The 24,839-nt window shown below is 41.5% G+C and overlaps 1 protein-coding gene across 1 annotated transcript; it reads left to right on the top strand.

Annotated features, from left to right (window-relative positions):
* Positions 1-10,009: 10,009 nt before the first annotated feature.
* On the top strand, positions 10,010-19,544 carry LOC120486156 (uncharacterized). The gene is made up of 12 exons (XM_089129268.1): positions 10,010-10,099; positions 10,492-10,824; positions 13,257-13,619; positions 17,058-17,147; positions 17,265-17,348; positions 17,582-17,674; positions 17,983-18,048; positions 18,131-18,205; positions 18,431-18,459; positions 18,549-18,623; positions 18,744-18,812; positions 18,898-19,544. Exons 1-12 carry the CDS (start codon positions 10,039-10,041, stop codon positions 18,934-18,936), a joined length of 1,377 nt encoding a protein of 458 aa, XP_088985394.1. The 5' UTR covers positions 10,010-10,038; the 3' UTR covers positions 18,937-19,544.
* Positions 19,545-24,839: the final 5,295 nt, after the last annotated feature.

Here is a 24,839-nt window from a genome sequence, read left to right as displayed (position 1 = left end):
GCTGCGAGCAGCGATGGCGGGCCCAAGCCGGTGGCACCGCCACCCCGGTTCCTTTAGTTACCTAAATGCACCCGGGTGGCGGTGCCGAATGCTTTGGCCCTTTTATGATTAAATGTTAAAACGGCTTGCCATACTCTGTCATTTCGACTAGTCACAATTATGTTACAGATATCTTAAATGATAATACAAACTATCCAAAATGTAATTACGAATAGACAGAAAGACGTTGTTGATATCTACAATGTTAATTCCGGACAGGCAAACTTAGCTTTTAAATGTTAAAAGGGCTTGCCATACAGGGACGTAGGCTCAGAGAGAGGCTCACCATATTCAAACCAAAATATCTGACTTCCTCTTGGTCCGAGCTAATGACTATGTATTAGAAAGTTGTCCGGCTTGAGGAGTACAATGTATATAGCGATTTTTGTAACTGTAGATAAAAATAACAACCCCACTTTTGTCAAAAGGTGGCGCTATTTAGTCCTCTCACTATGCCCGTTTCTGAAACTTTGCACATGTCTACTGGCTAATAAATGTGATGTATCTGTTGAGTTTCAAGCAATTTCAATTTCAATTTGACTGTTGAAAAGAAGTGCGCCGATTAGATACTCAGGATCGGTATCGGCTCTGACACTGCCATCTTTGACGAGGCTGATTCAAATTCTATATTGTGCATATATACTATTCTATGTTAGGCACAAAGGCACAAAAACTTTCTAAAGTACCATAAAGTTTTTGTGTACTGTATTATTAGTGTTCTGAAGCTATTATGTGATATAGAAATTAATATTTAAGTCATTAAATTCAAGAACACGTAAACTTTTCCCTCTCTGCGCCTGTCAGTCATTCTCCATTCAGCATTCAAACAGCACGTCACATTCGGTTACAGTCAATGATGAAACGATCTTCAAGATGATTGAATGTTAATCCTATTATACTGGATCTTTAAGATAAAGGTCTAAAGGTCTATATTTTCGAATGAAGAAACTTTTTCTTGCTGGACTTTATTGCTGTAACTTAACCGTGTTACTTTCTACTGGGTGTCGGACGCTGTCGGTTAGATCACAACACTAGAGTCAGAGCACTATAATTGTTCTTCACGCACACAGTAACTGAAATTTAAAACCTTTAAAAGAAAAGGCTCAATAAACTATTGCATAGATATATAATGTATAATACACTGTTCATAAATATGTATTTCCTTTGTGCTTTGAACTTTTCAATACGGACTCACTGCGCTGTAACTTCATGTGGCTTCAAGCACATCATTCTCCTCTCGGGATGCACATAAGTGCTTTGTGCTGCACCGTATTGGAGCCATAATATCATAATGCAGTGACGTAATGACAGATTATTAATTGCCTTTCAATTATATGTTGCTGCGTCATTAAACATCTGTCCTATGCATTTCAAACATTTATAGCAGCCATGGCTATATTTTTTTATGATTTTTGTTATCTTGTTTTTCATGAAAGTATTTTTCAAAAATAAGAGCAATGTGTATTATCTATTAGTAATATGGTTTATAATAGCATTTTTGTCATAGATTATGACAAAGTAATCATATGATCCACCAGCGAGGAACCAGCAGAACAGAGTGAACATTCTTTCTGTTTAGTTCAATCCTACTTAATAGGAATTTATTTAAAATGCTCGCTCTACTCCACACCATTAATGTCTTGTGCGGACATCCGTATTTCGACTTTCGGTTTTAAGTAAGCGATTTAAAAGCTCCCAAGTCCCATCGGAGTCACACGTTGATTAACCGGTGGGAATATACACAATAGGCCTACCTGATATTGAACACAAGAGGGCAGTATAGCACTACGTATGACTCAGATTATTATTTTTTTATGAATTTTACAACAATTCTGGCTGTTTTTGAACGTAAACATAATTCTTAAATGAAAAAAAGGAAAAATTGGGGAAGTTATAATATTTGTATAACTTAATTTAGAAACAAATGATGTATAATTAAATTTTTAGAAGATATGAGGCTTTTAGTGTTTACTTTTTTGACATTACTTTAATCTTTTGCCATAGTTGCACATGTCTACTGGCTAATAAATGTGATGTATCTGTTGAGTTTCAAGCAATTTTATCAAGAATCCATTCACAGGTCTTCATCTGCCATGTATTTACATTATACAGATGAAGTTTGAAGCAAATCGGTTAAAAATAAGAGGTTGATTTCAAAACATTTTGAAAGTGACACACTTCCTGCTGCCAGTTGGCGGCGCTATAACTTTGACTCGAAATAGTCACATCCATGTGATCGTCCTCTTACAGCGAACACACTGATGAAGTTTCATCAAGATATGTTAATGTATGCTGAAGTTATAACACACTTCCTGTTTCACGTTTCTCGCCATAATTTCGTTTCCTCGCCACGGCCAAACCGTTTAAGATATCAAAAATCCCCTCACAAACTTTCATCCTCAATGTCTTGACTTCCTGCACACCGAGTTTGGTTGTGATTGGTAAACACATGCGTTGTAATTTGATGTATTTCTCCTAGGACAACTATTCAAACAACCCATAATTCTCAACTTCCATTTTAATTGTCGTAAAACTTAGAGCACGAAAGTTGTTTGGCCTGATGTGATCTATAATTGTACCGAGTTTCATATTAATTCACGCAAGTGTGTTTGATTTATGGACAAATGTTCGAATCCCAGTCCAGGGGGCGCTGTCGAGCCGCCCTGCCACGCCCGATGACCAGCTTCAGCCCGGCCCTGATGGCCATGGGTTCTGACCCGTGTGCAAAGTTTCAAGAGTTTTAGAGGATGTTAAGGCCCCCGAAAATGCCAGAGAAGTCGCACACAGCAAATAAAGGGTTAAAATTAACCTGACAGGCGCCCCTCCTCTCACTCACACAGAGAGACACTGAGAGACTGGCAAAATTCTAAGATTTTCTCTACATTCAAATAAAGATATCTAACTTTCTGTGGGTCCTAGCTAATGAGTGTCAATTAGAAAGTTGTCCGGCTCGAGGAGTACAATATACATACCGATTTTTGTAACTGTAGATAAAACTAACAACCCCACTTTTGTCAAAAGGTGGCGCTACTGAGCCCTCACCACGCCCGTTTCTGAAACTTTGCACGTGTCCACTGGCTAATAAATGTGATGTGTCTGTTGAGTTTCATGCAATTTCAAGCATTCTAAGGGTCTCAAAAGCATCCTAAAAGAATGGTAAAGTTTGATGCATCGCCACGGCAACAGTTTCAAAGATATCAAGAATCCATTCACAGGTCTACATCTGCCGTATGTTTACATTATACAGATGAAGTTTGAAGCAAATCGGGTAAAAATAAAAGGGTGATATCAAAGCATTTTGAAAGTGACACACTTCCTGCTGCCAGTTGGTGGCGCTATAACTTTGACTCACAATAGTCACATCCATGTGATCGTCCTCTTACAGCGAACACACTGCTGAAGTTTCATCAAGATCAGTTAATGTATGCTGAAGTTATAACACACTTCCTGTTTCACGTTTCTCACCATAATTTCGTTTCCTCGCCACGGCCAAACCGTTCGAGATATCAAAAATCCCCTCGCAAACTTTCATCCTCAATGCCTTGACTTCATGCTGACCGAGTTTCGTGCCGTGTGTTTGAATTCTCTAGGAGGTGTATTGCACATTCCATTGCGAGCGTTTTACAAACAAACCTCAATAGCCGACTTCCTGTTGGATTGGGGTAAAAAGTAAGAGTGTGAGGTATAGATGAAACGATGAGATCAACATGTGTACCGAGTTTCATATTATTACATTCAAGCGTGTTTGATTTATGGACCAAGTGTTCGGACCCCGTTCCAGGGGGCGCTGTCTAGCCCCCCTGCCACACCCAGGTACCATCTTCAGCCCGGCTCTGATGGCTGTGGGATCTGACCTGTGTGCAAAGTTTCAAGAGTTTTCAAACCCGTTAAGGGCCCCAAAAGCCGCTAAGAGTCTCAAAATCATCAAAAAAAAGAATTTTAAAGTTTGATGCGTTGCCACGGCAACAGTATCAAAGATATCAAGAATCCATTCACAGGTCTTCATCTGCCATGTATTTACATTATACAGATGAAGTTTGAAGCAAATCGGTTAAAAATAAGAGGTTGATTTCAAAACATTTTGAAAGTGACACACTTCCTGCTGCCAGTTGGCGGCGCTATAACTTTGACTCGAAATAGTCACATCCATGTGATCGTCCTCTTACAGCGAACACACTGATGAAGTTTCATCAAGATATGTTAATGTATGCTGAAGTTATAACACACTTCCTGTTTCACGTTTCTCGCCATAATTTCGTTTCCTCGCCACGGCCAAACCGTTTGAGATATCAAAAATCCCCTCACAAACTTTCATCCTCAATGTCTTGACTTCCTGCACACCGAGTTTGGTTGTGATTGGTAAACACATGCGTTGTAATTTGATGTATTTCTCCTAGGACAACTATTCAAACAACCCATAATTCTCAACTTCCATTTTAATTGTCGTAAAACTTAGAGCACGAAAGTTGTTTGGCCTGATGTGATCTATAATTGTACCGAGTTTCATATTAATTCACGCAAGTGTGTTTGATTTATGGACAAATGTTCGAATCCCAGTCCAGGGGGCGCTGTCGAGCCGCCCTGCCACGCCCGATGACCAGCTTCAGCCCGGCCCTGATGGCCATGGGTTCTGACCCGTGTGCAAAGTTTCAAGAGTTTTAGAGGATGTTAAGGCCCCCGAAAATGCCAGAGAAGTCGCACACAGCAAATAAAGGGTTAAAATTAACCTGACAGGCGCCCCTCCTCTCACTCACACAGAGAGACACTGAGAGACTGGCAAAATTCTAAGATTTTCTCTACATTCAAATAAAGATATCTAACTTTCTGTGGGTCCTAGCTAATGAGTGTCAATTAGAAAGTTGTCCGGCTCGAGGAGTACAATATACATACCGATTTTTGTAACTGTAGATAAAACTAACAACCCCACTTTTGTCAAAAGGTGGCGCTACTGAGCCCTCACCACGCCCGTTTCTGAAACTTTGCACGTGTCCACTGGCTAATAAATGTGATGTGTCTGTTGAGTTTCATGCAATTTCAAGCATTCTAAGGGTCTCAAAAGCATCCTAAAAGAATGGTAAAGTTTGATGCATCGCCACGGCAACAGTTTCAAAGATATCAAGAATCCATTCACAGGTCTACATCTGCCGTATGTTTACATTATACAGATGAAGTTTGAAGCAAATCGGGTAAAAATAAAAGGGTGATATCAAAGCATTTTGAAAGTGACACACTTCCTGCTGCCAGTTGGTGGCGCTATAACTTTGACTCACAATAGTCACATCCATGTGATCGTCCTCTTACAGCGAACACACTGCTGAAGTTTCATCAAGATCAGTTAATGTATGCTGAAGTTATAACACACTTCCTGTTTCACGTTTCTCACCATAATTTCGTTTCCTCGCCACGGCCAAACCGTTCGAGATATCAAAAATCCCCTCGCAAACTTTCATCCTCAATGCCTTGACTTCATGCTGACCGAGTTTCGTGCCGTGTGTTTGAATTCTCTAGGAGGTGTATTGCACATTCCATTGCGAGCGTTTTACAAACAAACCTCAATAGCCGACTTCCTGTTGGATTGGGGTAAAAAGTAAGAGTGTGAGGTATAGATGAAACGATGAGATCAACATGTGTACCGAGTTTCATATTATTACATTCAAGCGTGTTTGATTTATGGACCAAGTGTTCGGACCCCGTTCCAGGGGGCGCTGTCTAGCCCCCCTGCCACACCCAGGTACCATCTTCAGCCCGGCTCTGATGGCTGTGGGATCTGACCTGTGTGCAAAGTTTCAAGAGTTTTCAAACCCGTTAAGGGCCCCAAAAGCCGCTAAGAGTCTCAAAATCATCAAAAAAAAGAATTTTAAAGTTTGATGCGTTGCCACGGCAACAGTATCAAAGATATCAAGAATCCATTCACAGGTCCTTATCTGCTATGTATTTACATTATACAGATTAAGTTTGAAGCAAATCGGGTAAAAAAAAGAGGGTGATTTCAAAGCATTTTGAAAGTGACACACTTCCTGCTGCCAGTTGGTGGCGCTATAACTTTGACTCACAATATTCACATCCATGTGATCGTCCTCTTACAGCAAACAAACTGCTGAAGTTTCATCAAGATCAGTTAATGTATGCTGAAGTTCTGACACACTTCCTGTTTCACGATTCTCGCCATAATTTCGTTTCCTCGCCACGGCCAAACCGTTCAAGATATCAAAAATCCCCTCGCAAACTTTCATCCTCAATGCCTTGACTTCATGCTGACCGAGTTTCGTGCCGTGTGTTTCAATTCTCTAGGAGGAGTACTTCAAATTCCATTGCGAGTGTTTTATGAACAACCCTAAATAACCGACTTCCTGTTGGGCTGGGGTAAAAAGTAATAGTTTGAGGTATATATGAACGATGAGATCTATATGTGCACCGAGTTTCATATTATTACATGCAAGCGTGTTTGATTTATGGACCAAGTTTTCGGACCCCGTTCCAGGGGGCGCTGTCTAGCCCCCCTGCCACGCCCGGGTACCATCTTCAGCCCGGCCCTGATGGCCGCGGATTCTGACCCGTGTGCAAAGTTTCAAGAGTTTTTGAGCATGTTAAGGGCCCCAAAAGTGCCCAAATAGTCGTATAAATAATAATAATAATAATAATCGTTAGGAAAACAATAGGGCCTTCGCCCTTTCAGGGCTTGGGCCCTAATAATCGTTAGGAAAACAATAGGGCCTTCGCCCTTTCAGGGCTTGGGCCCTAATTATGATGATTCATGCAGCGGCGAACATTTCTGTGTCTGCACCTGTTGCTGCGGGCCACGCAAAGAAAAGAGCTCTGGCCGAGTTTGAGGAAGAGTGGGAAAACATTCTGGAACAGGACGAGGATGCCGATGAAGTACAGCAATACATGCGCCTCAATCACAACATGGAAGGTGATGGACGAGATGTGCTCCTTTGGTGGAAACAGCACGAGACCCTACTACCACAACTGTCCAGACTGGCCCGCTCTGTGTTTAGTGTCCCTGCCAGCAGCAGTAGCAGCGAACGTGTCTTCAGTGCCGCGGGAAGAGTGATAGAAGAGAGGAGGACTGGCTTAAAACCTTTCACTGTGGATGCTATTCTTTTTCTCCATGATGCTCTGTAAGAGACTGTTCTAACTTTTCATTTGATTGGACCTTATTTTCGTTTAACTGTTGGAAACTACTGATGTTTTTCGTTTGATTGGACTTTATTTTCGTTTAACTGCTGAAAACTACTGTTTTTCGTTTGATTGGACTTCATTTTCGTTTAACTGTTGGAAACTACTGATGTTTTTCGTTTGATTGGACTTTATTTTTGTTTAACTGTTGGAAACTACTGATGTTTTTCGTTTGATTGGACTTTATTTTCGTTAAACTATTGGGAAAAAGAATGGCCATGTTCTGGGGTGAATTTTTGAGGTAAGATGACCTGCGAGTTTGTTTTTAATTTATTTAATTTAACTTGTTTAGATTGGCGATGCTCACTTGTTCGTTTGCGATGTTGCGAGCCGAGCCTGCCTCAGTAGTAGGCTATTTAAAAAAGGTGTTCTGTACTCACTGTGGTTTAATAAATACACATTTATTTTTATTAAACTAAATGTCTGTGTGATATGCTTGAAGTTTTTTATATTTATTGTTTTATGGTAGCCAAGATTTTAGAGGCTAAATTAATCATGTTTTACTCGCAACTCGCTGTCGGCGTGGCTGCTTGGTCGTCATTTAAAAAAAAAAGATCCAAACATTTGTCTTAACTTAATAAAGAAATTAAAAGAAACAAAACTAACAAAACTGAACTATTTTAATGGCTGCAAATAGGGCAGGGCAGGCTGCCACTGTGTAATTAAAAAAAAAAAAAAAGGGCTCGGGTCGGACTCGGGCTGATAATTCTGATGAGCTGTCGGACACGGGTCGGACTAGGGCCTGAATGTTTCGGGCCAGGGCCGGGCTCGGGCCTAGATTTGAGGCCCGTGCAGGGCTCTAGTTGCTCTTAGAAGTAAGTTTGTGTTCGTCATCAACAAAGAAAGGACGAACAAATGTCTGCAAACTGGACCGAAGCAGAGACCAGGATCTCCTCACTATCCGCGCTGAAGCTGAGATCCTTCACCAGCGCTGTGGAACGGTATGCGCGTGTATGGTTTCGACTCGTAAGTTAAACGTCTCATCCCGACGTCATGTGTCTTCCCGGGATCTTTACGGGTTGTGTGTGAACGCACTCACAGATTCTGGCAAATCAGTGGCAGTGTGAATGAGCCGAAATCAAACAATCCCGGGACAAATCCCGGGTATTTTCTGGAATCTCTGTGTGAAAGGGTCTTTAGTGCCCCGGGAGAGTGGATACATTTCCCGGAACAGAAGATGGACAATCCCGATGAAACCGGGACTGGTGGCAACACTACCCCATATTATCCGGAGTTTGAATGATGCCATTTCCTTTCTTACCTAATCTGTAAAAGACAAGACCATGTTTAGTGTCAACCACACATGTGAAACCAATTTAGTAACATAATTTAAATCTGAATAAAATCTTTTTTGGTCAGTTCTCCACCCTTTGCAGAGCTGAAACCTCCTACTATCGAGGCAAAATTGGCCCGAACACCGTCCAGTATTTCTCAGGTTTCTGCCACGGGGAAATTAGGCCCTTTGGATTTCATGGTTCCAACTCTGTGATGTCGCCAACACTGATCTTAAAATCCTTGAGCATGATTGCTTTGGCTTGTGCTCAATAAGGCTTACACCAATCAGCTCATTGTTGGTTAATGGGACACCATTTAAACACATCAGGCCTTTGCACCCATTTATCTTGATCACAGATCTTGTCAGGCCAACACTCCAACACCAAACCCAAAGGAGTCCTGCTTTATCCGTGGAGGAACAGTGCTTAATTGCTCTGCACTTTTACACATGTGGGACTTTCTACCAAGTAATTGGTGACAAAATGGGAGTGAGAAAAGCAACCGTGAGTAATGTGGTGAAGGCTATGTCAGTAGCGCTGGGCAGTCTGATCAATCCATTTGTTTCCTTTCCCAAGGACAGCTCTGACTAAGCACAAGTGTTTTTCTTGGGGAACATGCCTAGCACTATTGGTGCTAATGATTGTACTCACGTGCATATCCGAGCACCTTGTGAAAGGGAGTTATGTCAGTCGAAAGGGGAGACACAGCATCAACATCCAACTTATGGGCAACGCCGACCTCGTAATAACCAACTGTGTTGTGAAACGGCCAGGGTCTGTTCATGATGCTTGTACTCTAAGAGAGAGTGCACTATACAGAGAGCTTCAATCCCACCGACCAAATGGCATAGTATTGGGAGACAGCGTTATCCACTCCTAGCATGGCTAATGACCCCTTTTCCAGTTGCACACACACCTGAGCAGGCACGCTTCAACTCCTCACATTGAAAAACAAGATAAAAAAGTTGAGCAAGTCAGTTGTAGAAAAGAAGATGAGCTGTTTTCTGAATGTGTGAGAGTTCACACTCGTCCGCCTAAACTGCTGACAGTGTGTGTGTGTGTGTGTTAAACCAGTGCGGTCAAACTAACGCCGCCAACGTTAACATGAACACACACACGAAGAAGCTTTAGAGCTTAGATCGTGTCAATAGAGTCAATAGAGTCCAAACAAACCTGACTGTGACCGAAGTAGCAAACTAATTTTATTACTAATAATGCAATTATTTTATTTCTTTTAATTTATTTCTAGATTTTAAAGTCATGCGGGAAACTGCTAAAATAAAGAAGTGAAACTAACAGTAATGCTCTCATGTGCAAAAGTAGATATAAACTGTTCGGATCAGATGTGTGTTGAGCCAGTGCGGTTACCAGTGTATGCACTTCTCAGACCTTTCACACACACTTAAAGCAACACGTCACTGTGGCATCGAGTCACTATAGCAACTCTAGCAGAATTTAAACGCTAGAGAGGAAGTGAATAACCAGAGGAGGAGCTGTAACTATATATACTGAAGAGGAAGACGGACAGAAACGGACAGAAGCAGAAATGTCTGATCAGTGTGATCTGTGTCTGCTGGGACTGATCATTCTCTCTTCACTTCTCACAGGTAAAGAAATCTGTATTTTCTCTAAACACATTTAGTGGAATTAGTCTGGAAAGAGTTGATTTGAACATGCTCAGTTTATTCTTGCACACATTCACGTTGTGATCTCAGAGTTGTGTATTGATACACACAGATCATACTGTATTATTCCTGATACTGGACATAGTGTCACTCAAACATCTGATGATGAAGAATGATCTTCATATTAAGAGTGTGTCAGTGATTTGAACAGCTCTCTGATAAACACTCATAGTTTATTCTGGAGAGTGTGTTGATTGCTTTAAATGAGGAGAAATTCTATATGATTGTAATCGTTTGCTTGTTATGCTGGTATGTTTTATGTTTTAATTTATTATTAAATATCATAATGATCACTTAGATCTGCTGTGTTTCAGGCACCAGTGGAGCGGATGATCATGTGTTCATCAGTTCTGGTGTAAATGTCCGTCTGTCCTGTAATAAAACTCTTTCTGACTGCAAATCAACATCATGGATCTACTATAACAGATTCAGACATTCAACAGCAGTTGAACTGATTAATTTAGGGATAAAGAAGAAAAACACAGAGAGACATGAGAGACTGAGTCTGGAGTCTGACTGCTCTCTGAACATCAAGATCGTCACAGAAGAAGATTATGGATATTACACCTGCCAACAATGGATAGAAGTGAATGGAAAACACCAGAAACAAGGAACTGATACACGTGTTTTTCTGCATGTTCTTCATGGTAAGTTTTATGATTATATGGTCAATTAAAAATTCTCCCTTTAAACTCAGATGATGATTTATGAGTCAAGTCTCATTTATATAGTGCGTTTAACAATATAGATTGTTTCAAAGCAGCTTTACAGTTGTGACGATGGTGCGGTTGAATTCAATTCAATTCAGATTTATTTCTATAGCGCTTTTCACAATACATATTGTTTCAAAGCAGCTTTACAGAAAGTAAAAGTATCCTTGAAGCAAGGATAAGGCTGGATCCAAGTGCAGCACACGCTTTATTTAACAGACTACAAACTTAAACAGACTAGACTGGACATAAGACTCGGGACTCAGGAACAGCATACGGGAACAACCAACTTTACCGTTAACCATTCGACGTTAAACAAGAACTCACAAAGACAAGGCTGAAACACAGGGCTTAAATAATCAACAAACGAGCTACACAAGAGAACAAGGCGGCGTGGGAAATCAGAACCACCTGGGATAACTAATAGACAAGACAGGGAATTATAGAACATGACAGGACACAAACCCACATCATGACAACAGTGATACAAGGGAATTACAGTAACATTGTTTTGGCTTTACAGCAGATCTAGAATAAAGTTATTGTCCAGCTGAAGTTTTAATTGATTCACTTCTGTCGCAGCAATCATTAGTTATTAACTTAACTTACACGACACCGTTCTAACAGAAAACCCTCAACGCGCTCCGGCTGTTCATTCGTGTGTGTGTGTGTGTGTGTCCAGGCGCTGGTCCTTCCTCAGATCTGGATACTGCGGTAAACCTCGGGATAAACAGAGACTAATATTAGCGTAGACGCCATCCTTCTTATGATGAAACGAGTACATCAGGATTTACGGGACGTGTTCCCGGTTCCGGCTGATCTAAACTATGCAGCCGAACATTGAGTTATAGAAGTCTATAGTGTGTTATGTGTCTGCTAGGCCATAGAGATGTGTTTTTAGTCTAGATTTGAACTGACAGAGTGTGTCTGCTTCCCGGACAATGTTAGGAAGATTGTTCCAGAGTTTTGGTGCTAAATAGGAAAAGGATCTCCCGCCTGCAGTCGATTTTGATATTCTAGGTATTATCAACTGGCCGGAGTTTAGAGATCGCAATAGACGTGAAGGACTACCCAGCTAACAGAATTTTGTTATACGAACGTTGTCTAAATGTTCAGTGTTGGTTCTGGTAACGTAAAATATGTCCAGTTTTCTTGACGTTAGAGGAATGTGTTTTAAAAGGCATAATGTTGCTCAAACGTTCATTAAACGTAATTTTCAATTAAAAATTCAACAGGATAGTAATGTTGATTTCTAATATTCCAAGAACATAAAAATTTCCATTTTCTTGAATGTTACTACACAGCAAAAACTCAAGAGTGTTAAAGACTCAAGAGTGTAAATGTGTTAAAATCTGAGTGTTAAATAAACACTTAAGAATGTTAAAGTTAATGTGCTAATTAAGTTATCGATTGAGTGATGATTGAGCATTATTGAAGACACCTGATGATAACAAGCAGAATCACTGAAGAAGAAAACTCAAATTTTAGTCACCATTATGGAGATCAGTGTCTGCTTTAGTTGGGCAGTTGACCTTTTGGGCAGTTGACATGTTCAACTTTAGATTTTGTTTGGCTGCCGTACATAAGTTATGACAGCCAGATGAACAAAGTGAAAAAGTGATCTGATGGTGTTGGTTATCTTAAAATGTAATCATTATTTCACAATCATATGACCTGATTCAATGAACTCAAGTAGTCCTAATCTCTGGTTAGAATGTATATTGGTCATTGCAGAATCAAAGTGATTTAACCGTATAAATTCCAGGTTTTTCAATATAAAATTAATGATTTCTTAAAAGTTGTTCTGATAAACAAAACAAAAAATATAATTTTCTCAGGCACACACTGACATATAGATTCAGTGTATGAATCTCCACAATGGTGACGAAAAGAATATTCGATTAGGAAAAGGAGATTCGTAAGACAATTCAGATCGTAATTTATTCACACCGCAATGTATGATGGGAGCTATGAATGAGTTTTGATTGGTGGCACCCAGAATGCACTGTAACATGCTTTATTATTGTCACCAGTGTTTAACACTCAAATTTTAACACTTTAACACTATTGAGTCTTTAACATTCTTGAGTTTTTGCTGTGTAGTAACAATCAGGAAACTGGACATTTTTATGTTAGTAATGTTAGAAGTCAACATTACTATCATGTTGAATTTTTAATAGAAAATTACGTTTAATGAACGTCTGAGGAACATTATAGAACCAACACTGAATATTTAGACAACGTTCTTATAACAAAATTCTGTTAGCTGGGTATAATCCGTTAAGAGCTCGCTCAAGTACTGCAGAGATAAACCATTTAGTGCTTTGTAAGTAATTAATAAGAGTCTGTTATTTTTGTCTTGTGTTCAGTTTCAGTGTCTCCATCATCATTGTCGTCATCCTCATCATCATCTTCATCCTCACAGACTGAGATCAGTTCAGGCCGCTCTGTGACTCTCTCCTGTCAGTTGTATTCATATAGTGGATCCCCCTGTGATTATTTGGTTCGTTCTGAGGGAGTTGAGCTGTTGTGGGTGAATCAGGCTGGTGTTGATCTGAAGACAGACTCCAGATATCAGATATCATCATCATCATCATCATCATCTCCACATCGCTGTATCATCACTCTGACTACAACACTCCTGAATGAAGATAACAACAGAGAGTGGAGATGTCAGCTTACTCACAGAAATCAACTCCAGACGTCAGTCACATACACTGTCAAGTATTCAGGTGAGAAACACTGTTAAAGAGCCTCATGATGTCAGGAACACTGAGGTCTATCAGTATCACTGAACCAGAACAAACTGAGGGAACAAAAGCTGCTTTGACTCTCACAGAAGAGAAACTCAAAGCTTCGCTTCAAACTAATGAACTGCAGTGAAGTCACAGTCCCAAAAGAGATGCTGGAATAATAAAGGAATTGAAACGTGACAGCAAAAAATTTTACTTTTTATAATGTGACGATCAAAGTTAAAATATAATGGTAATATTGTACACAGTGGTTCTCAAAGTGGGGTCCACGGACCCCTAGGGGCACTGCCTGGAAAGCTTGACATAAAATATAAACATACCCGGAGAAAGTGCAGGGCCCATCGTCATTACTCCTGCGTGTGTAACGTTAGACCAATGAACATTTGGCTTTTACATTACGTCAATCTACCGAAACATTTACCTGAAGCTTTAACTTCACATCTTACAGATAATGAATAAGTAAATGAAAATAAAAAGCCAATTAAACAGGCGCATTGTGTAACCCCCATTTTAACTTTTGGCCAATAGAAACTCTGTTGTTACATTTCGTCAGTCTGAAAACAAAGTAGCCTAACCGTTCCTATAATATACTACTGTGAAGAATCCACAATGGATTCATATTTAAAAAGGTTAATTATGGATTTTTTGAGAACAGTGATGGGAAGCCGATGTGCGTCGTGTGTCTTCAGGTGTTAGCAAATGAAGCGATGAAACCGGCTAAACTAAAGCGGCACCTCGTAACCAAGAACCCGGAGTATATGGGTAAACCAAGGGAATTCTTCGTCCAAAAAAGCGAAGGGTATCGCCACCAGCAAACAAAACTGACTAATCTGGCCACAACATCTAAGAAAGCACAGAAGGCTTCTCTTTTAGTAGCTCAGCGAATAGTAAAATGCAAGAGCTGGTCCTCCCAGCAGCAGTCGATATGTGCGAGATAATGTCGGGACAGAGGCAGCAAATAAATTAAAAAGCATACCCTTCTCTGATGACCCTGTGAGCCGGAGGATTGGTAACCTGGCCGATGACATCTTATCACAACTTGTGGGGAGACTTTGTTGCTGTGAATTTTCCATAGACAGTAATAGAAATGGACAGAGCAATCTCATTGGAACTCCATTGAGACGATTGAAGCCCATTTTTGGCGATTTTTTAGCACTTCCGTCCCTGACGCACAGACTCAAACAGAGCTTGACGACGTAGATGTGACGTGAGTGACCCGTCTGTCTTCTAGTGCTGTGGCATGAGAAATCTGAATCATTCCCTTCCGAAACATGCAGAGGCGGAGAGTGTGAATAGGAGCTGTCCATGAGCTAGGAGAAGGAGAAACTTTTGCTAGGTATTCTGATTTAATTATTTTGTCATTTTGCCTCCACGTTTCCCCGATTGCGCGCGAGCTTCTCCTCCTGTCCATACGGTAATCTCTCTACTGTGCGACAGAGAGTCGCGTGGGTATGACGCAATCGTTAGCCTACTTTCACTAAAACTGCTTCTACGGGGCCATAACATAAGCTACAAGGTAATGGAGAATTTTATACATTGTCGTGTTTCTTTAGAAATAAATAAAGGACAAATGGGGTCTTCAAACGCCTCAGATGTAAAGTTATTCGCTGTCAAAGTGACGCCAAAATGAATGGGAGTCAATGGGAATGCTAACGCAAGTGAAGTTCTGCTACAAGATGGCAGCTCCCGCGAGGCTTCAACTTCCGGTCAAAGGATTACCCCTTTGGAATTTTCCCTTCTACTGATGTGGTAGTGCAGCACAGCTAATCGCTCTCGTCCGCTACCCCTAGGATCATGGATCCATTCTGGAGGACTTCTTGTTCTGCAAAGAGGTCCCGGGCAGGACAACGGGCGAGGAGATTTTCAAGATCCTAAATGAGTTTATTGATCGAGTTTCATGAGCTGAGTTGGGGGAAATGTGTGGCCGTTTGTACAGATGGAGCTGCAGCAATGACGGACAGAAATAGCGGTCTTGTTGCTCGGATAAAGGCAGTAAACCCCAGAGTGAAATCTGTCCACTGTATGCTGCACCGACAAGCACTCGCCTCCAAAGGTTTGGAACCAGACCTGCACTTGTTGAGCACAGCTGTGACAGCAGTTCATTTCGTTCAGTCGAGGGCATTCCAGTCACGTTCGTTTGTCGGGAGATGGACGCAGGCAATGACACACTTCTTTACCATCGTGAAGTGAGGTGGCTCTCCCGTGGGAAGGTGCTTCAGCGGGTGTTCGAGCTACGCAGCGAGACGTCAGAGTTTCTGAGCCCGTTCTGACCCCGTCTATGTTGCCAAATTGGCCTATCTGGTGGATGTGTTCAACATTCTCAATAGCCTCAACCTTTCCATGCATGGACGCTATGCATCCATCCTTGATGCAAGCGACAAAATCACCACATTCACAAGGAAAGCTGACCTATGGAGAAGAGGACTTCACTGATTATCTCAACGCAAACAACATGTTAGTTGCTGTAGTGAGAGAGTTAGTCAACTCTCACCTCACTGCACTCAGTGAGCACTTCACTTCCTACTTCACGGATGTAAACACGGATGCGTGGGCAGAGCCGGATTAACGCAAAGGCAAACTAGGCGCGTGCCTATGGCCCGACTGGCTCCATCTCGTTCAGGCGGCGATAATACACTCGCGTTTCAGAGTCGGGATAGACGGAATTGTCATTTGCATGGGCCAGCATTGCATCATGAGTTGGAGTTTACCGTTTGCGGGTCTTAAATCTTACCAGTTTTAACATTCAAGTGATCTTGAACTATTCGGTAGGCTACTTGCGCGCTGTCTGAGAGATGTTTTTTTCTGCACACATTCAAGCCGCCTCACAAGCTCGCGGATAACAACAGTTATTTTTCGTGGATTATATTCCCAACAGTCAAAAACATGCGAAAATGTCAATTTCAGTCTTGATGACTGGTGTGTATCCTCTAAACACAGTCGGTTATTTCTTAAATAAGCATACATCGCACTTGACCGTTTAATGTTAGTGGTTACAGGATCTGTGCACGAGCTCTTACAGTGACAGCAGCAATGGTCTGTCATTAATTTGGTTGTCAAAACAACGAAACATTGCTTTCATTTTAAGGACTCAGGAATAATATCCTATGTATTTAATTTAGTTCTCAGGACTAAAACACTACCCAGTGTTATTTTACATTTGATTACTTTATTCAGTCTCTGTAGTACTATTTCTGAATACTGGTGTCAGACCAGCGAAAACTTTTCACCCTTTAACGTAAAATGAGACGCAGATATATTTGGGCAGAAGGCGCCCCCTAGTGGTCTAACCCTTACCCTACACCATACCTAAACTTAACCATAACCGAAGCGTCTCATTAGACGTTATAGGGTGCCATGTGCGTTGGATATTTACGCTTTTGCAAAAGCGTCCGATGAGAATGCGTTTGTTATTTACAGTGCAAGAGGGAAAGATGAAGGATGCAGATCTTCTGTCTGATCTGCAGGACAGTGAGAGGAAGACCATCACACCTGAGTCATCATCACTGGGTACATCTCTCTCTCTCTCTGTGTCTCTCTCTCTCTCTCTCTGTGTCTCTCTCTCTCTTTTGCTGAGTTGTGTTAGATGTGAGTTGATTGTGTGTGTGTGTGTGTGTGTTTTGTCAGGCTCTGGCACTGAGGAAGAAGAAGAGGAAGATGAGGAGAATGATGATGAAGAGTCCAGCAGCCGGAAGGAGGGAGAAGGTGAGGGTGAGTCAGGATCAGAGTCTGAGGGGCCAGAACAGAGGTTCACACACACACACACACACACACACACACACACACACACACACATACACTCATCACGCACAGACACACACACACACAATTTTATTACATTTGTGTTGTGGTTATGAGGGGGTCCTTGGATTTTTTTCTGCCCTGTGAGAGGTCCCTATCTCCAGATAGTTTGAATCATCTGAACAAACATTCCTCTTTTACAGCTCAAGCTCATTCAACGACAGCAGTGAATCCAGTCCACACCACAAACTCTCAATCTCCCTCAACAACAAACACACCACAAACTTCTACACAAGGTACATGATGATCCTGATGCTTTTACTGTAAGTTATAGATGATGTTATTCACAGAACAGCTTTGTCTAAAATAATTCTGTAGAAAATATGAATGAATAACGCTATAGACAAGACACTGTACCTTATATTATATAATCATTATGTAAGAGTTGAGTTGACTTGTTAATTTTGTTTCTTGAAAGAAGAGCAATGAACAATAAATAAATCTTGGGTCATTAATCTACAGTCAGAGGAAGATCAGAATCATCTGAAATCTCATCCGGTGTCAATGGCTTTTGTCTATAATTGTCCTCAATCATACTTTTCAGCTCAAGCTAATACAACAACAACAACAACAGGCACAAACTCTCAGGATAATTCGACTACAAACACAGGTTCATAATCACAGTCTTTTGTCTATAATTGTCCTCAATCTGGCCTGTCCGTCTCTGACTCTGAGCTCGATCTCTTCTTCAGTCATAGGGATTTCTGTCGCTGCAGTCGCTGTTCTCCTTCTTGCTCTTCTCTGGCTGATCTGCAGAAAAACAGCTGGTGAGATTCAGATTTACTCCTTTACAACAATTAAAAACAGTTCAGATGAGCAAACAAACACATCATGTTCAGACTGGAAGTACATGTGGATTATATGAAATTCTCAAACAGAAGTTTATTCCTGATACTGGTCAATCTCATCGAGTTATCAAGTCAATCATTTTTATAATTCATTTTAATGCTTCAACAAATTCTGATTTAATTTCATGAGGCACTTGTTTTCAGATAATAAAAGAGGGACTGGCGACTCTGCGGTGAGTTCAGTAATGCAGTGATTTAGATTTGATTAGTCTTTAAAGCTCAATAAAGTGTCATTCATGCAGTTTAACTGTTTATTCTGAAGGTCAAAGATGAGAATGAACATAAACAGACGTATGAGACGATCAACATGTCCATTCCTCCTGCTGCAAGAGCTGATGTGAGTCTCTAAATCATCAAATATTACGTTCACGTTTGTGTTATTCTACATATTTTAGTGAGCGAAATGTCTGTTCTGTGTGTTAAACTCGACTCTCTGCATGTTTGCATTGATGTTTAGGAGCAGACAGATGATGTCACTTATTCTGAGGTCACTTCTTCCAACACAAAGCCAGTAAAAGCTCTCGATGTGAGTAGATACCAGCTCATGCTCTAATAATAATAATAATAATCGCTGTGGTTCAAACATTGATGGACAGAATCTGTTCTTTCAGGATCATAATGATACAGTGACTTACGCTGCCATCAGATGAAGAGAAGATAAACCACAGGATCAACTTTACGCCACTGTGAACAACAACAAGTAAATGCATTTGCGCCCATGGCCTGGTCTGAGAACGAGGTGTGTGTTCAGGCGCATTGTTATTTTGAGGAAAATGAAATAGACTGAGCCGTTGACCAACAAAAACCTGTTTAAAGTCAATGGCGCAGTATTTTTTTATTATTTAAAGAGTCCGTTAGTAATGTGTGCCTACAGGAGGGTCCACAACTCACACACAATCTGCTTATTAGACACACACAGGGACGGAAACAGCACACAAACATGCCAAATAATAGAATTAACACACACACACACAGAGCTTTAATCTTGCGCACATGATCGTCCTGCGTTCAGCTTGTATATCTGCTGCTTCTTTTATCGAGAGACGTCCGTCTGAGAATTACATCAGTGTTTGCTCACATTATATTTTCATAAGATATTCGAAACTTTGACTTTGCATTTTGTACATGACAAGAAATTAAATATGAGTTATTTCTTTATTTTTTTACATGTGACAATAAAGAGCATGAAAAAGGGGAAAGTTTTCGTCTCTTCCATTCCTGTAAAAACAGACATAACTAAACTTGCTCTTGTTAGCTGAAAGTTTCACGTTTTAAATGAATACTTGAATGAGGGTTCAAGAGTAGCAACATTCGAGAGCTTGTAGATTTGAATTTGAGAACAAAATATACATATTTGTAAGCTGAAATTTATCCTAATAGTTCTGATGTGAAAGTCTGAATGTTTTGATTCACACAGACAATAAACTAGTCACACCAGCTGAACATTTCGACACCATGTTTGCAGTCTCTAGACACTTCCTGAAATCTGCTTTACCAGCGTTTTAACCTATTTTGAGAACAGAGCTATACTCTGAATGTGTTCAAATCCTCTGGAAATCACGCTGATTGCTCAGCCCGTTCTCATCCCAAGCCGTCATACTGACGCTTTTGCCTAAACGTAGACATCCAACACGCATGGCACCCTTTAGCGTCAATATGAGACGCATATACGTAGAAGGCGCCTCCTAGTGGTGTAACCCTAACCCTACCCCAGAACTAAACCTGCCCATAACCGAAGTGTGTTATATTGACGCTAAAGGGTGCCGTGTGGAAAATCCTGGAATGTTTTCATCAAAAACCTTAATTTATTTTCAACTGAAGAAAGAAAGACATGGACATCTTGGATGACATGGGGGTGAGTAAATTATCATTAAAGTTTTTTTAAAAAGTGAACTACTCCTTTAAGCTCAGCTTCTCCATGCCCTGGATGATGCAATCATTCTGTTGTAGGCGTTTCAGTCTCTGTAAATCAAGCTTCATAAACCGGATGTCCTTCCTTTGCTGTCTTTTAGCACTCTTGAACATTATATTTTCACATCGCAGACAATATATTTTTATATGAAATGTATTTTTATTTATTTATCTATTAAAGAACGTGAGTAATGGAACTTAGACTAAAATGGAGATTAGAGTATTTTATCAATTCTGGACAGATTATTATCTTGTGGCCTATGGTATTAATATCATAAAATTATGATCGCTGAATATAAGCAAGGAAACAAAATCTGCACTGTAAAAATGAAAATGACTGAATCTGTTAAATCTAATCAATAAAATTGAGGCAACAGATTACAATCAATATAATTAATTAAATTTAACAAATTAGAATGGAGTTATAATTAACCAAACAAATTAATTAAAAGTTAACCATTTAAATTGAGTAAAATGTACACATTTTTCTAAACAAAAATATCGGAATAACAGACTGACGTCAAAGATGAATTAAGACCTCTTTTTTTTCATTGCCATCATTGAAGACACCTGATGATAACAAGCAGAATCACCGAAGAAGAAAACCGAGATTTTTAAGTCACCATTATAGAGATCAGTGTGTTTTAGTTGGGCTCTTGACCCTTAAATTGTTAACTTTAGATGTTGTTTGGCTGTTATACATGAATTATAATAGCCTGATGAACAAATAGGAAAGGTGATCTGATGGTGTTGGTTGCGTTTTAACATAATCAATATTTCACAATCATTTGACCTGATCAATGAACTCTTAACTCTTGCGAGTAGCATAACATCACCACCAGGGGTCATGTCCCTCTTGATGACAGTTTTGATGGACCTGAGCCTGAAGTAGAACCAGAACAGCCGCCAATGTTCTTACCTAATGAAGGACACACAATTAGAGATGCAATTGTGAGAAATTACTTTTAACTAGGCTAATGAATGACGGAGTATATTTGTTGTCGTCGTCGCCATTAATATACTTTGGATTTATAGAGCTGTGTGCAACAGAGATTTGTTTGTTATTGTTTACCATTTCTCATTGGATGTGACACGCTTCATATATGTTTCAAATATCAAGAATGTATTATACATAAACGTTGAATTTGTGATCATTCACTTAAAAAAAACTCGTATTTGGTTGTAAAATCAAAACTGAATCCACCCTTCTGATGGGATCAGGATAATCCTGTTTTGTTTTTTGTTTTTTTTATCAAATAGATCCCAAACTGAGTTCAAAGTTTTGAAAAAGGGCAGATTTGATTCAGATCAAATGTGAGATCGGATTACATGCTCTGATCTTAGCCTTTGAAAAACCCATTTCCAAGATTTGATCCAATCCGTGATCCGAAATCCCACTGGATTACATTTGAAAAGCCGGGCCCAGATGATGTGACTTGTTTAACATGATCAACCCAGATGTTTTTGTATGATCAACTCTGGAAGTATTCCTTCGTTCAGAAACACTTAATTTGATCTAAGACTGGAGATTGCACAGGAAAGTAATGCCGAGTTCGGACTGCATGATTTTCAAAGTAGTCGGGTCGCTGTTCTTTTCACACTGCATGACTATCTTGGCCAGCATTCAGTCACTGCTGTGTTCACACTGGACGATTGATCGGCGACAGGTTTCACACTGCATGACTTTAGAAAAATCGCCGACAGACTCTGTCTAGCACGCTGCGCGCAAACTACGTTTCACAACAAACACACGTGAGATGTGAAAAGGAAACAACGCGACACCACACGTGCAAGACCGGAGTTCTCACGTGAGACTTTTTTTTTTCCTACCCGGTTGTGGTACAGCTGGTGAAACGTCAAACAGACACGAGTGCTCCTGCCAAATTTCTACTAATGTTTTTTCCATTTATTGTGTCCAAATAGACCGAGAAGAAGCTTTTTTTTTCTGAAACAATGCCATATATCATGTTGATATGTGATCTATAACTCCTCCCCGAACTCCCTGCTGCTCTGTATCTTGCTCTCTCACTGGCTGCCGGTGATCGCCGATGTAGTTTCAGTCAAAACACTTTTCACACAGCAGGATTTTGAATCGCCGACAGGTCCAGTATTTAGCATGCCAAATATCTCACGGCCGTCGGCGACTCGTCGGTGATTCTCTCAGTTCGCGTCTTTTCTCATTCACACTGCGTGATTGTCACTCGCGTGAACGAGCGCCGATTTGCCTGTGATTTCGGGCATTTGTCGGCAATTTCTCAAAACCTGTCGGCGAGCCAAAATCGTGGCTAAAATCATGCAGTCTGAACTCGGCATAAAGTGAGTGAGTGAAAGCAATTGGTACATTGTTAAATTTGTACCATCTTTACTCTTAATCTGGTGTCGTGCCACAGACCTAATTTAAATATTATGCAGGAAACAGAAATCCGATCGGTTATCCAACAAATGCAAACGTGTCATGTCCTCATTGGCTAATGATCTGATCTATTTGATTGGATGACGGTGTTTGCATGTTAATGCCAATAGCCAAGTGTAAACACAGCCTTTGAGTTTACTTGAATATCACAGTCAGGTGTGTGTATAAAGAGCCGCTTTATATAAAATAATTGAAATAAAAATTTAGCTATACTGAACCAATCAAATTAACGTCTCTGGTTACGTATGTAACCTTAGTTCCCTGAAGGGAACGAGACGCTGCGTGTAACCGCAATGGGAACGACCCCGCGTGATGAGTCATGAAGCACGTATGAAATCAGTCCAATGGCGAGACGGAACGTCATAGGCGGGGTGACGTATCGACCAGGAAACTAAAAAGCACCCTAAAAACACAAGCGCAACAGCTTCTGATAAGACTGAAGCAAGTGCTCACGGGCATGCTGGGAGTATGGCATGGACACGCAGCGTCTCGTTCCCTTCAGGGAACTAAGGTTACATACGTAACCAGAGACGATCCCATTCAGGGAACTTCGAGCTGCGTGTAACCGCAATGGGAACGCTAATACCAACGCCGCCATGCGAGCAGGTGTCCGTTGTATGAAATCAGGCACACATTTAGACGAAAAGCACCTGCGCCCCTGGAGCGGAGCTACCATACCCCTGGTTGAGTAAGCCCAGACAGCCAAAGGAGAAGGCTGACCGGCGGACTCATATGCAAGTGAGATGGCCTCAACCACTCACTTACTCAACCTCTGCTTAGATGCGGGACAACCTTTCTTCGGAGGTCCAAAACAAACAGATAACTGTTCAGACTTTCTCCACAGGGCAGCTCTGTGGACATAAGCATCTAGAGCCCTCACAGGGCAGAGCAGATTAGTTTCTCTTGGTCTGACCTCACAATACCACGAAGAAAATGAATTACCAATGGGTATCTCCCGTGAAAAGCTCCACTCAAAGGGACGTGGTAAGCAGATAGGCCACCACATACACCTTTAGTGTGGAGTGGGATAACCCTGTGGAGAAACGCTCCTGAAGGAATTCCAGCACCGCCACAACGGGCAGTTAACTGGGTCCAACTGGTGTTCTCCACACCAAGAGGTGAACCATTTCCACCTCAAGGCATATAATCTCCTCGTGGACGGAGCTCTGGATTGGAGGATGGTCTCCACGACCTCAGTCGAGAGACCTGATTCTATGAGCTGGGCCCCCTCAGAGGCCAAGCCCACAACCTCCATAGATCTGGGCGGGGGTGAAGTATCGACCCGCATCCATACTCGGGCCGGCCAACACGGGGCTACCAACAGTAGAAAGACCCCGTCTCGGTGAACCCTCTCCAGAACTCCTGGGAGCAGAGCAATCGGGGGAAATGCGTACAGGGGTGACCTCGGCCACTCCTGTACCATCGCATCCAACCCCAGAGGGACTGGTGGATACAGAGAAACCACAGCATGCAGTGTCTCAGTCCCTGGATTCAAATAGGTCTACCTCGGTATGACCGAAATGACTCCATAGGAGCTCCACCACCTCGGGGTGGAGTCTCCACTCCCCGGGCCTCGGCCCCTGCCTCGACAGGATGTCTGCTCCCCGATTTAAATATCCTGGGATATATAATCGCCAAAGAAAGAAGCTTCCCCTGGGCCCACAGAAGGATCTGGCGCTAGCCTGAATAATGGACATGAGCGCAGACCCCCTTGATGGTTTATAAAAAGACCACCGATGTGCTGTCTGACCAGACAAGAACATGGTGACCCTTCAGGTCTGGGAGAAAGTCCACAGACCCTGGGCCGAGCGACCACTCATGATCGCCCCCAGCCCGTGAGGGAGGCGTCCATCGTTAGCTTCTTTGGAACAATGAAGTAACGGCTGTAATACCCCAACTCTCTGTCGGGGGGAAGAACTCGTTCTATCGCCCCCTTCAGTAACAGAGCTTTCACCTCTTATTCCATGACCAGAGCCTGCTCGGGGGATACCACTGTAGGCAAAATCCCCCGAAAACGAGGCGGACGTGACCTGAACTGGATCGCGTACCCGCGTTCGATAGTCTGCAGGACCCATCGAGATATATTTGGAAGACTTTCCCATTCTGCCAGAAATTCTACTAAGGGTACCAGTCTCTCGAGACTGGCCTCTGGAGTAATTTTAGAGACAGAAACAGCGCCCTGTGACCGCGCACAGGCAGGGTTTAACGACTGTTCTGTATTGCTCCTCG

The sequence above is a fragment of the Pimephales promelas genome, chromosome 3 (genome assembly GCF_988280905.1).
Source record: "Pimephales promelas chromosome 3, fPimPro1.hap1.1, whole genome shotgun sequence".
In the NCBI taxonomy this organism is placed as follows: domain Eukaryota; kingdom Metazoa; phylum Chordata; class Actinopteri; order Cypriniformes; family Leuciscidae; genus Pimephales; species Pimephales promelas.
The sequence above is the reverse complement of the archived record's forward strand: the minus strand, read 5'-3'. Positions and strand labels throughout refer to the sequence as shown.